The sequence below is a fragment of the Cryptomeria japonica genome, chromosome 10 (assembly GCF_030272615.1).
Source record: "Cryptomeria japonica chromosome 10, Sugi_1.0, whole genome shotgun sequence".
NCBI lineage: Eukaryota > Viridiplantae > Streptophyta > Pinopsida > Cupressales > Cupressaceae > Cryptomeria > Cryptomeria japonica.
The window spans coordinates 33,738,040-33,752,843 of NC_081414.1; the positions used below are offsets into that span (position 1 = coordinate 33,738,040).

The 14,804-nt window shown below is 37.7% G+C and overlaps 1 protein-coding gene across 2 annotated transcripts in view; it reads right to left on the reverse strand.

The window, feature by feature from the left end:
- Positions 1-1,296: 1,296 nt before the first annotated feature.
- The window catches only part of LOC131038220 (mitochondrial fission 1 protein A), a 64,180-nt gene continuing 50,672 nt past the window's right edge, over positions 1,297-14,804 (reverse strand). The window contains exons 3-6 of one of the 2 annotated variants that reach the window (XR_009104371.2): positions 2,687-2,808; positions 2,407-2,470; positions 2,086-2,246; positions 1,297-1,774 (exon numbers count right to left, since the gene is read on the reverse strand). Coding sequence is in view for 1 of the 2 variants with exons in the window: in XM_057970577.2 (XP_057826560.1) it covers positions 2,161-2,246; positions 2,407-2,470; positions 2,687-2,808 (272 nt within the window). In the remaining variant the exon portion in view is untranslated. The other variant, XM_057970577.2, reaches the window with a different exon arrangement.

Genomic DNA, 14,804 nt, shown 5'->3' on the forward strand with positions numbered 1-14,804 from the left:
TGTGTTCTAGTCAACTTGTCGCCATTTCAATTTGTAATTGCATTCATATAGAATACCTATATGGTTGGAGGAACTGTATACTCTTACCTTGCCCACTCTGAGATCTAGTTGATCAAAAAGTGTTGACGACATTACATATACATCTTTTATGTTGCAAAAAAAAGTGTGGGTTGCTACAGCAAGCATTAAAAAATAGTTGAGTTTCTCACATGTTTAAAAGGCACTATTGACTTCGAGTTATGATGATTTTTAACAAATATCAGACATTCTTAGAATATGTAAATGTACTTCAGAAACGCTGTCAACACAAGGCACCTGACCGATGAGTATTTTTAATTGCTGATAAAAGATCCGTATTATATTAGAAAAATATAGCATCATCATTACTAGCTTGCAACTTAAGTATGAATATTATTTCAAGATATTGGGAAGATTATTTCATGATATTGTATTGGTAACCCTAGATTAGAAACATGAGATTTCCACAATCCATAAAGATATTCATCAACGTTTCGGATCATAATACATGATCCATCATCAGGATGATAAGCACGAGAAGATAATGGATAGTTGTGTAGCAGACCAGCTGACTAAGATGAGAAGAGGGGTAGCACTAGAACCAAGGTGAGAAAATTAATGGAAGAATGAAGATATGTTAGATTATTAATTAATAAGGGGGAAAGCTGAAAACAAAAAAATTTAAAAGGAATTAACAAAGAAACTAAATTAATTTAAGATATTATATAAAAAGAGTAAAGAATGAAAGAGGAGATTGCTTAAAATTGTGATATATGATAATTGAAGTTACCTTGCCTTCAAAATAATAATCTTATGTCTAATGCAAAACTAAGCTTATGACTTTTCATTGTCATTTGCAAGGAGAAAGTATGAGTAATAACTAATAATAAATGACAACACAAAGAAATGGTTGCAGAACTAGTGACTAGTACTATGACAAAATATAACCTTGACTACCATCGGAGCATTTCGGGAATTCAAAAAACTCTTATATGAAAGGGGATTCCAGTAAGTTAGAAATCAGGCCACAACCCACAAGCAAACAAAATTATAGCTAGTTAGTTGTGAATGACAAAAATAAATAAATTACACGAAGTATGAAGGTAAAGCATGCAGTAGTCTGTCTAAAGAAAATCAGGACAGCATTATCCACATGCAAAGCAATTGAATAAGATTAAGATCACGAAAACTATAAAAAAAAATCTTGTTATAAATAATAACATACATGTTTTAATTTAACACTGAACCGTATAACTTTTCTCAAGGTGACTGAGTGTCAGTCAACTGTTGTTGTTTTTTGTCAATTAGTTTATTATTTCTGCCAAGTTTTGAAGTTTGACAGTATGGAACAGATGAGTTAATAATTGTCACAAAGTTCTGTGAATGTAACTTGGACGACACTCATAACATATGCTCACTATCGCACTGCTAAAAAACCACACTACTAAAATCTACGGGAGCCAATTTTGAAACATTTTATGAGAATTTCCATGTAATCATACTGAGTTAAATACTATACAAGTCACAAACTTTGAATCTCTGATGATTAAACACTCTGTCTAAAATACTGACACGGCATCTACCATAATATTGAATGGTTCAACCATACAAAGGCAAACTCTCAAAACAAGCCTTGAGAATGCTCCAGACCATGCATAAAATCTACACACTAAGTTCATACTATAACAACGACATAGATTAAATTATAACAGGCCATTAAAAGTTAACAAATGCCAATATTGTTTGAAGATGATTCCTGTATTAAGAGAACATTGATAAAAGTGAGAAGATATATTCAAACTCAAATTAAATAAACTAGCTAATAACATATTGAGTATGCAATTTGCATGTAGAAAAGAGGGTTAATCCCATGGAAGTTTTTCAAATGTGAATCAAAATGACCATGACATATTTTTCTGAGTCATTAAGTACAAAAACTTGGTTGCCTTCAAACCAAATGGAAGAAACATAATGTTTCTTCAAATTATATGCTTAAATTTGTTGTATTAACAACAAATTTAGAGGGATTGATAATAGATAGGTTAATCCAAAGGGCATAAAACTTACAATTGTATTTACAGGAAACTTCCCACATAGATGCTGGAGAATTGTCCATTGGCATCTAAAAGTTTCAAGACACTGTCACTTTTTCCGAGCCAATGCTGCTGCAAGGCTGCCAGCAACAAGTCCTACAGCGGTTGCTGCAATACCTATCCCAATAACACCATCTGGGGCAAAAACCAATCCTTTTAGACAAAACTCTAGCATAGATGACACTTTTCAAATGAATCCCTACAACTTTAAGAGTACATCTACCATAGCATAACTTACAAAATTACAGCTAAGGAAGCTGATATTTTGTAAAGAAAAATTAATATAAGACATCACCTTTAGTTATCTTGTCTTCAATTGATTTCTTCAATGTCAGTGCTTGTCTGAAGTCTGGAGCAATCTGAAGCAAACAAAGATGTGAACATATTAGAGTTTTGGCCCTTGAACATACATATGGAGAAGTGAATAAAATATAGCATGCATTGCATTGCTAATTAAACAACCATAGACAGCTATTTTGGTGAATAGTTAATTTATTGCAAATATAGCAAAAAAATCTTCAAACTTGAAAAAATTTAACCCCGCCACCTTTAAAGATTCAAGGAAAGATCAAAACCTGCAATGCTTGCTCTATATAACGCCTGCTCCTTGTATAATCACCTGCCCTGAAGTGACCCACTGCAAGAAGATAAAGTATCTCTTTCCTTTGTAGAGGTCCCCCACCATTATTTAAGGCAACTACAAATGCCAAAGGACTTAAACATTCAACTTGATAAGAACATATAGCATAAATTAAAATTATTCAACAAATATTCTTCCTTGACAGCATTTTAAAACTATAAGAGTTGCAGTAGAGAATTTGTAAAATGTAAACAACACAATTGGTGTGGAACTGTGAATGATCCCAGAGATTTGAGGATAAAGAAAGAAAACAATGCAAACCATAGCTAACAAGTATATCAAATTTTCATGAAAATATGCAAATACTTGGGACCTAGTATTTACATTTATATTTTCAATTTTGACTAATCAGTATTTCTGACAGTTTAAATGGAAACAAGATACGTTAGAAATGAATCCATATAAACATTGCCATCATTTTATTGTTGGCATTGGATTGTCATTGATGTCAACATATGTTGATAGAGAAGTTGAGTGTCACAAAGGTGAAGTGCAGATTGACAGAGATGATACAGTCTACGTCGACAGAGTTGATGTGTATATGTGTTTATGCCGACCAGTTTGAGAACAGAGTGAACATAGCGTGGAGTTCGCTATTTGGACAGAGAAGACATCTGGTAATCACAGACAACAGAGAATCGATCAGTGCAAACAGGCAGAAAAGATAGACTAAGTGTAGATGGACAGATCTGTGCATGTAACTACTTTAACCTTTTATCCCACATCGGTAGTATGGTGGCAGTATCAAGTCTAAATATTGACCGGCAAGTATAGGTTAAGTGAGCAATAGCTCACATGCTTTTGCTATCTATTGTAACGTTTTCACTCATCATCCCATTGCAAATGGGGACCCCCTTGTTTTCACTTTTTAGGGTAGTGTTTTGAGTTACCAATCTTTGCAAGTCTAGAGTTAGGGGTTTTCAAGAGTTTTCTAAAAAGTCCTCAGGTCAATTGGACCAATTATGATCAAATGGATATTTTGACATCTTAGAACTGCTAAAGCAGGCCAAAGGACAAAGAACGCAACTGCTTAGGGTCAATTCCAACAAATTCTTATTTTTGTGGGATTCTGCTTTTTCATTTTTGGCACTTTGGGACCAATCCGGGAAGCAGCTTTTTTGCTTGCTTTTTTCAGCTTTTTTGAAAGTTGACCTAGGATTGGGTCACTCAAGTCATGGCAACAAGGTTCCTATCTTCAAAATGAAAAGTTTGTATCTCCAAGTATGAAAAGCAAGGAAAACTCTCCAGGCAAGGCATTGATCCAGAAAGTTCTAGATGAACATGACTTTGAGAAAGAAAATCCACTAAGTATTTATGGCAAAGAGAAAGTTTCTAAATGGAGAAGGCAATGTCTTGTGCCATAGCAAACTCCACCTAAGGAAAAGTTGAGAATGGCTTGCCAATGCACAAACTCCACCAAAGAGAAAGTTTCTAAATGGAGAAGGCAATGTCTTGTGCCATAGCAAATTCTGCCCAAGGAAAAGTTGAGAATGGCTTGCCAATGCACAAAAACCGCCCAATGAAAAGTTGAGAATGGCTTGCCAATACACAAATTCCGCCTTGACACTTGGCCAAAATGGCTTGCCAATACATGAAGTCCGCCATTTCAAGAGAAAAATGTCTCAACTACACATGAGTTCCACCCAAGGCACCAAGAAAATGGCGTGACAAGAAGCAAACTCCGCCCAACACATGGCAAAAATGGAGTGACAACAAGCAAACTCCGGCCAACACATAGCAAAAATGACTTGGTAGCAAGTGAAGTCTGCCCAACACTTAGAAAAATTCCTTGTCCAAGTAGCAATATGCCCGAGGAGAGGATAAGAAAATTGGTCAAGTGTCGATAACTAGGGGAGAAAAAATTCAGAATATTGGCTAAATGTTGGTAGCTTGGAGAGTATAAAATTTGAAAATTTGGTAAGTGTCAAGGAAATTCCCTAAGCAAGAAACAAATCCACCCAAGGAAGATGAAGGAAAAATTTGGCTAAAAATTTGGCTAAGTGTTGGTGGATTGAAAGAAAAGTTGAAATCAAGTGCCAAGTTTGCCTAAGGATAGCCAAAATTCCTTGTCCAAATGTTCATTCTGCCTTAGGAATAAGAAAAATTCTTAAAACAACATCAACTCCACCTTCCATGTGAAGAAAACATCTTGAGCCAAGGCAAACTCCGCCCATCAAGGAATGAAAATTTCTTTAGACAAGGAAAAATCCACCTCCCACATGCAGAAAATGACTTGAAACGCGCTAAAGTCTGCCAAGGCATGAGAAAATAATCCTAACCAATGGCCAAGTCCGCACTAGGTGGATAAGTGAAAATTGGCTAAATGTGAAATCCAAGGTGAAGTTCGCCCAAGAAGAGAAAAGGTTGGAAATTTTTTTGGCCACACATGAAGGCATAAACTTCCTCAACCACATGCGAAGTCTGTCGAAGGAATGGGTAAAGAAAGTGGTTAAGTGTTGGCATTTTTTAAGGGAAAAGTCAGAATTTTGGCTAAGTATGAAGAGAGAAGAAAAATTCTGAAGTCAAGATGAAGTCTGCCATGGGACATTAGAAAGTTTCTTATCCACACATGAAGTCTGCCCTAGGTGGATAAATAAGAAGTTTGACTAAGGGTGAAAGAAAATGTAGAAAGCAAAGAGAAATTCGCCTAAGTTGAGAAGGAAAAATTTGGAAAAGAAAGGTTGAAATCAAAAGGGAATTCACCTAGGTAAAGAAAGGAAAGTGAAAACGGTAAAGCAAAATCAAAGGCAAAGGATAAAATTCACCCAACTATTGAAAGGAAAATGGAAATATGATCAAAGCAAAAAGTGAAAAGCGTGAGGAAAATCGCCTAAGGAAAAGAGTGAGAATTTTGACAAAGTAAATCAAAAGAAAATTCACCTAAGTCTTGGAAGGGAAAGAATTTGAGAAAATTCGGCACTGTGTTGGTGTTGGAAATAAGCCACACCCAGACCGACGATGGACTGGTCCAAGAGGGGCCAGTAGCTCAGTGGTAGAGCACTCCAGCAACGTATGGAAGGAAGGTCCTAGGTTCGAGTCCTTGCTGGTCCATGTTTCAACATGGTATCAGAGCCAGGTCTAGGCTAGGAGCCCCAAGCACACGAGAGGTGTGGCTTAAGGGGGGGTGTTGGTGTTGGAAATAAGCCACACCCGGACCGATGATGGACTGGTCCAAGAGGGGCCAGTAGCTGAGTGGTAGAGCACTCCAGCAGTGTATGGAAGGTCCTAGGTTCGAGTCCTAGCTGGTCCATGTCTCAACACTGTGTTGAAAAGTTCAAAATTGCAAATTTCCAAGATGTCTTCCAGGAGAATTTCAAAGCCAATTTCCATGCTTGAGGTCAAAGTTGGAGTGATTTAATAAAGAATTTTCCAAACTTACAAAACAGCTTTCAATTCAAATCGTCTTGTTTTTTTATGCTTTTTAGAGGCAAATCTTCAATTTCTAAAATTTTCATAAGTTAAAATTAACCTTTGAATTTTTTTTCAAATTTTGCACTCCAGGATGGGAACAAACATCCAACCCCCTTATTGTTTTTTAACTTAAGTTTTCATGATTTTTCAGGAGGTAAATGACAGCCCAGGAAGGGATTTCTAGAAAGGTGCAAATGAAGTTCACGAGCAAGGGAACATAGCCAGAATCTAAAATCACTTCAAAGTGGAAGAGGGTTGGTGATACCAACCTTGGTCATGTTGACTTCAAAGACAATCAAGGAAAGATTGAAGAGAGAAGTACAAAAGAAAGAAGAATTAAAGAAAGAAAATGTGCAGCTCAGAAATTATCTCCAACACTTCATCAATCCTATTGCTCAAGGAAATGCAGCAATCCCTCTGCCTTTGGTTCTTCCACAAGAAACAGTTGAAGAAATGATGGTGACAGCAAGAGAAACTAAGGAATGGATGGCAAACATCAATAATGAATCTATCACGTTTGTGGAAGAATTGATATTAGCATATTGGCAAACTTCTTTGTTACTATCTAGAATTCAAGACATGGCGGATTGTGGCACTTGATGGAAGGATACTGGCCTACCTCGGAGAAGTTGCTATCAAAGAGGCAATCTGAAATAATTAAATGAACATGGAAAATCCAAAGGTCAAAGCTCAAGAGAATTTCTTCACCTTCACAGGACCGATCCTTAAGCAAAATTTGATTAAGGCATCCACCTTCTTTTCCATCAAGGATGCCTTTCAGAAACTGGAACTAGATTGGGAGAATGCTTTTGCCACCTATGTTGATGACTTTGACATGATTGAATTCAAGATAAACATGTTGCTACATGTCACAATGGAAGAGGTTAATCTTCTTGTGTCCAAGTTCATCAAATATGTTGCCACAGAAAAGGGATAAGGATGCATTCTTCTAGAAGAAAGCTCCTTGGTGCCACATGTCTTTCTTTTGTTTGCTCTTATTGGATAACTATTGTAAACCCTATTCAGGGTGTATGTGTTTTGATCTCGGTTGTTGATCTCTGTTTGATCTGAGCCTTTCATTCATTTTCAAAAACTCTATATATACCCCTCTTCTCTCATTTGTATGCGAGAGGTTGTTGAAATTGTTGCTTAAGACTATTAAGATAATAAAGTTCATTTGCATTGCTTTGAATCTCTATGTTATCTTGTAGTTGCATGGTTTCATATTTTCTTCAACATAAAATAGAGTTTGCTTTATAAAAGTTGTTAAATGAATGCAAGATTTGATAGTATTGGTTGGTGAAATTGTTGCTCATACTTTTGATGAACATATGATTTTTGTTCATTGTGCAAAGTTAGCCTAAGCGTATTTTGTGGATGTTTAACTTCTGTTTTGGATATATATTGTTCATTTGATGGTATATTGAGCGTCTTTTGGGCATCTTTATTCTGTGTTTGGTGTGTCATAAAACATGCACCAACACTACCCAACCTGGAGCGTGTGTCGAGGTGACTGAGTAGACAAGGTGATGTGTCTGATGACATAGATGACCCAGTGCACGCAGAGTGTTGACATGGACCGTTAGGCGCAAGATCGCAACGATCAAGATAAACCGCCAGTAGAGGTTGCGATGTTGCGATGGACGGTTAGGCACAGTTTCGCAATTGTCAAGATAGGCTGCCAAGGATGACTACGATGTTGTGATCAAACCGTAAACCATCACAAAAGATGTCAAGCGCATGATCGCAGCAATCAGAGTTAACTGCAAATGTGACATGTGACCTTGCGATCTAACCACAAACGGTCATCGTAGCTGCTACACCACAACCTCATGGCTTGGAGGTAATAGGCAGTAGTTTAGCCCGCAATGTGGCGAGAGTGTGCCACATGTTGTGCTGGGGCCCACAAAGATAGAAGGAATGAAGAAAAGTGCAGCCTTGTAGGATTTGGTGACATAAGCAGATAGCAGGTCATGTTGTTGCGATCTAATGCCACGTGTCCAAGGAAATGCACTTGGAGTGTCCACGATAGTTCGATTCGACTGTTAACCAAGCTGGCTTGCAGACGTGTCAACAAGAAGGCTACTTGTCATATGTTTGAGCATTTTGATGAAATGATTTTGCACTGCTCAAAGAGTTATTTTCTGTTCAACCAGCTAATGAAGAATCAATTAATGCCGACAGAGAACAGATGCACAAGGATATAAAATATAGTAGTTGAAAGTCTGATCAAATCTTTTTGCTGCTCGAGAAGGGTTAGTTCAGATAGATGGTAGGAGTTTGCTTGGGGTAGAAGTAGACTATCATTGATAGAAGAATCAGTCGATGTACAAAGTGAGTAAATGTCGATAGAGAGCATTTGCAGGAGAATGTCAAATGGCAATTGGGAACTAGATCAAATTTGATCACAAAAGTTTTGAACCTAAAGAAGGAAAGGATGAATTTAATGTTGACAGCTGCCAAATTGTAAAATAGATGGAAAAAGGTCAAGTTTTTTAGTGGCCTGAGAAGTGCAATTAATTTTGTATGGCGGGAAGTTGTTGGTGCCAAAGTAAGAGACCATCAAAAGATGATTTGGTAATCTTTTTGAATAGTGTTGCAGAGAGAAGAATAGATAGAGAAGAGTTTGCACAGAGGCTTGGACACACAACTGAGAGACGGTGCAGAACAGTGAGTGGGTGTGCACAACAACAAAAAAGAGGAGACCACACAGAGTGAAGCAGCAAGGAGAAGAGAGTGAAAAAGAGAACAGAGAGCCAAAGTAGAATATAAAGAAAAAAGAGGTTAAGAAGAGAGCAGAGGACAAGAAGGAAGAGTTGCAAACAGAGAGAGCAACAGAGGTAGAGGTGCAGAATATATCAGAGTTACAAAATCTCATTTGTAACAAGGTACTTCGATTGTTATTGAAATCCATTGTAAATCATTTGAGTTGGTGCTCAGATCAAGGGCTGGTGCTCCTTTGGGTTGGTGCCCAAAAAAGTTGTAACCGAAGTATTTCCATTGTGAGGTTGGATTAGAGCAGTAGACTCTAGCAGCATTTCTCATCAAGGTTTTTCCCCACTGTGGGTTTTCTTCGTATACCTAGTGTTATATGTGTATGCTCTCTTTGTGCATGTGTTTTGATCTCTTCACAATTCTGTTATTAGTGTTTGAGTGTTTAGAAAGTTTAAGTTTTTAATTACCACCGATTCACCCCCCCCCCTCTCAGCAGTCTATTTGCGTTCATTTATATCTTCAAAATCTTGGTTTTGAACCTATATTGAAAATTCACTATAGGAGTCCCTTGGACTAACTTGAGTGCGCCCATATATGTAGCAAACTTGTTCTTGATAGGTTGACAAATAATCAAGTTTTTGTTGCAAGTAAAAATTTGGTATGGAAGATGCTATAGCATTTGGCAACTTTGTTACAGGAAACTTTGAACAAGATTTTATATAATACAATGAATTAATCTACAAGAAAAAAATTGTTAGGGAAATTGAGGACTTCTTGAGAGTTTTAAATCTTAGTTTTTCCACAAAAAAAATTGACAGATGACTATTTTGGAAAAAAATAAAGAAAACTAAATAGATACTATCAAGAGAAGTGCTATTCAAATATTCTTGTTGGTCCTCCAATGAATTTAAAGCATTCTTCTTATCATGCATGAAAACATACTTTGTCAGAACTTTGGATACTTAGTCTATTGTCCAACTCATGCTTTCTAACAATGATATCTCAAGGAATACTGTTGTGACTTTTTCAAACATCGCCCCATTGCAAATGGGGACCCTCTTTTTGCCACTAGTCTTAGGTCTCGAGCAGTCGAGCGGCAATCAAGTGTCCCCTTAGGTCAGATTGGAGTTGTTACAGCTCTCAATGCTTAAGTGAGAGATACGAGTCAAGATGATAATTGAATGATGCTACACAGTGCAACCTTCAAGTCGGGTCAAGGTATGAGTCTTAGGTGTAATAAGTAGTCAAGTGAGTTGGACACCCTTAGTTAGAACGTAGAACCGAGGATCAATCAAGAAATGATGATCAATCAAGAAATGATGATCAATCAACTAAGATGAAGTCCTTGATGAAGATGATTCAAGGTCTAAGTGATGATGAAGAGAAAGAAAACACCAAGTCAACCCCATGAAGAAGTTACTTTACATGTGGTGAAATCAATAAGTGAAGAGGTCGAAGTGAGTTTGTCCATGACTCACCAAAATCCATGCCCAGGTAAAATCCACAACCTTGAAGACCTTGGTGATGATGCTAAATGAAAGTGGCAATGATTGATTTTACCCCTAAATCTTCTAAGTTTACAAGCAAAGGCACTTAAATGATCAACTTAAACAAACGATGAAGAAATCAACTTGAAGTGGAAGTTATTGAGTTTGTCCATGAGTCACCAAAATCCATGACTCTTGGAAATCCACGACCCCAAAGAATCCACGAACTAAGGAAATCCACGACTTAGGGGGGTCATAGAAGGCAATGACGAAGGTAAGTTGCAAGGTCCCAATGTCTTGATGGGCGATAATGAAAATGCCTTGGAGTGAATTGGATGAAGAAATCTTGATGATGAAGGTGAGTGATGATGATCAATCCATGACTTGAGCACATCCATGAGGTGCTAAAATCCATGACTCAAGCATGAGAATGGCAAGATTGATCCATGAAGTGAAGAAGAAACGATTAACTTACTTAATCCTTGACTTGGGGAATGAGGATCAACAACATGATGAAGGTGAATTAGTTGACTAAGTGTTGGAGTTTTCATGCTTGAATGGTGATGACTATCCTCCACTTGCAAAAATCCACGACCCTCCAAAATACACAAAGTAGAGAAATCCATGACTTGGAGGTGGATGGCAGTAAGTTTGTCCATGGGTTGATAAAATCCATGACTTGATGAGAGTGATTCCAACATCATGATGTTTGATCAAATGAGCGACTAAGTTTGATGAAGAGACAAAGTGATCAAGGCAACTAGTTACTTGGAAAAGCAAGTGAATTGTCCATGAGTGGAGAAAATCCATGACCCTCCAAAATCCACCCCCTCAAGAAATCCACAATGGGCAAAAATCCACGACCCAGGGTTAGGTAGCAACTTGCTTGATGAGTACCGCTAATGCAAGAACAAGTCGGCCTTTAAAAAGATGACCATTTTAATTCAAATTTGATAAGGAGAAATATGTCGTCCCTACATTGGAATTTGAAACATTGCAAAACATTGAAATGAAGGGTCGGCCTCTTAAGGAAGACGAATGGCCAAGGGTCATGTCCCAATGCATCTATTTAAGATTGATGATCATTTCATTTGATCATCAACTCAAGCGATTTTTCCTTCCTTCTTCAATCAGCGGCAAATTTCCTCAAGGCAATCAGCGACTTTGATCAGCATAAAGGAGACTTTCAAAAACAAATTCCAATTGAGAGATGCAACATCTCAGTGAGTTTTTGATCCCAGCAAGCCTGAAGTACTAAGGAGAGGGTGAATTCCATATTATAACAGCAATTTTGATCAGCGATCACAAAGAGGATTCAGCAAATTCAATTCTAACATTCAGTATCCAAGAGAATTTCATTAGCATTGAAGGCAGATTTCAGAGCAACAGCAAACTTGGAAGCATCACTTGAGTATCAATTAGGGCTTCTAAAGGTCTGATTTCTGAGATTTTTTAAGTCATTTATTGAGGATCAGGTCTGATTATAGGTAGGCGCAGGCTCAGAAAAGAGTTTTAGATTTTTGAATTCCTTCAATATCATTCATTTTCAAGCCCTTGATGAATTCTATTCTTAATTGATTGATATTGCATTTATATGATCATTTTCAGAGTAAATATCAGTCTAATAGAGGGTTAGGGTTTGAGTTTGAAGTTGATTCTGTAGCAATTCATTAGATTTTATGTTGAGTTTTCAAGTTTTCCAAAACTGAATTGCTCTCTTTGCTAATGAATTTTCAAGCCTTTACCCTTACGCCTTAATATCCTTTCAAAACCCTAACTTAGACAAGTCTTACAGGTGAAAGATGGCAGCCCCACAGACCGGAGAAGTTTCAAGGCAAACTCTCATCAAGGAAGATTCAAAAGGAGTACTACCGGAGTCAAGGATTGTGTCACTATGGGCTAACATTGGAGATACCAACCTAGTCAAGTTCGACATGAAGAAGTTCCAGGGGCCTCTCTATAAGAGTAAACCCTCTGGAGTATCAAAGAGAATGCTTGAGAATGGGATTGTGCAAGCAGCTGGCTTTGATCCAGCTATCCAATGCAACAAGCTAATAGTGGAATGTGCCAAGCACTACAATGTCGATACAAGATAGATAGTGGCACCTGATGGCAAGGTCCTAGCACACCTATTCATAGTTGAAAAACTTGGACTCGGCAATGACTCAGCAAGCACAAAATATTAAAAAACTTCGGACTCACAAAAACTCAGGGGAAAACTCGGCAACTTTATCGAACATTTGAAAGTATATTTTTTTAAATATTCTTCAAAAACACACATTTATATAAATTTAATGTCATTAAATTTATTTTTTAATTATATTAGAATAAACATATATTAATAGACAACTATTTAAGTCATAATAGTATTCATTTAACATCATAGTATTAAAAATTCATGTCTCATAGTATTAATTTTACATTTAAATACATTGAGTTTTTATGTCTACGAGTCTTTCCGCGAGTGACTCGGTTGAGCAAAGGACCCGCGAGTACTCACGAGTCTTGCAAATACTCGCAGAGTTTTTCAACCATGTACCTATTAGAGGCTGCCATCAGTGAAGTGTTCAACATACCTAATCACAACAACATGATATATAAGAATAAGGAAGGAGCACAAATGATTTATGATGATGACTAGGAGAAATGCTTAGGCATCATCAATAAATATTGCATATCAAAGGCTAGATCCCATCCCTCCAAGATGCCTAATAAGCTCCACTGAGTGGACTATAAGGAGGACAATGGCGACCTGATCACATTACTCAATTGAATCATGGGAAGTCCTCAAGCATCTTATTTTGAGACTTGGATGCTTTACTATGACAGTAAATGAAGAGATGGTGAATTGGGCAAGGATCATAAGCAATAATATTGATCAGCAATTGAAGAGACTAGAGTTCACCAAGCAATTCTATATGAGTTCCTACATAGTCTACTCACTTGCAAGGGCTTATGGATATAAAGGATTAACATATAGAGGTCCTGTTGGAAGTGGAGAAGGAGAGATAAGGGTGTGTGAGTGCTATCCACAACAAGGCACACTTCAAGAGAGTGAATGATGCCTTCTCCATGCACATAGTCAGAACATTGCAAGGTGGCATCCATCAAAGATTATCTTAGTTAGCGAAGGAACTAGTAAAGAAGTATGGAGCCCGTTTTATCCAATATCCCAGGTTCACCTACATAAGAGTTCAAGGATGCTCATCACCACCATATAAGCTTCCAAGGTATCCTACAGATAAGATGGTATTGTTGGAACTCTCGAGGCAATTGGTCACTTATGATAAGATTCAGAAGAATAGACATAAAGTCGAAATCTCCTTTCCCATCTCCATTGGGCAGTCAGTGGAGGTATGCCGGTCAATGCAAGTTGTTGAGAAGTTAGAAGAGGAGATGAAGTTCTATCCCCTTGTTATCTGTCCTCCACGAACCAACTTTGATCCATATGATAACCTAAGGAGGATCAATGGAAGCAGGCACAAGCACAAGCCACACCTTGAGGACTACTGGATGAATGCCAAAGATGACTTTGAGGTCAGAAGAAAGATGTTCTCGAGGCTGCCTATCAATATCATAAGGACTTGTCAAGTGTTCCCTATCCCTGATCAAGTGCAGGATGATGGAAGGTGCCTCCAGCATGCCTATGAGCAGGAAAGAGACAAAGATATACAAGTTGATTGGAGTGACATTGAGTTCATAGAACTAGAAGAGCTAATGAGACCTGTCATGGAAAACACACAAAGGTGGGCAGATGCTCAAACCAACAAATTGAAGAATCAGAATGCACAATTAACATATGATATGATGCGAGATCCAGATTCATCTAGTGAAGAGACAAAGAGCATAAGCATGAGTGGTAATACAGCCCGGACATCTCAACGTAAAGGTTCCAAGAGGAAAGAAAGTCACAAAGAAGGATCAAGACAAAAGAGGCAGAAGACGAGTTCAAGTCATCTTTCCACAACATCTCATCCATACAAGAGGTTACAATGAACCGAGTATCCATCGATGCAAGTCAATCACTCAAGAGAGGTAGAGATCAAGGCATAAATGACTATGACTTAACAACTATTGAGCTAGGTCCTGCTACTGCTAAACAAGAGATGGAAGAGTTAAATGATCCAATGAAGACAAACCAGGATAGATTGAAGATCATCCAAGAAGACAAAAGGAGAATGGAAAAAGAATTGAATATCTTAAGGAATTATGTATAGCAGCTCAAGAATCCGATAAGACAAGCTGACCCTTCGTGAATTCCTCCATCATTGTTTCCACCCGATTCCGTTGAGGACTTGGAAGAAATGAGGACTACCTCTCACATGGTGAAGAGTTGGATTGATAATGCCTTCACCAAGGCAAATGAGTTTGTGGGTGAGTGAGCACACATATTTGAGAGAGTTTCAGCTATCCTTGACAAGATCCAAGCATTCGCTGCTT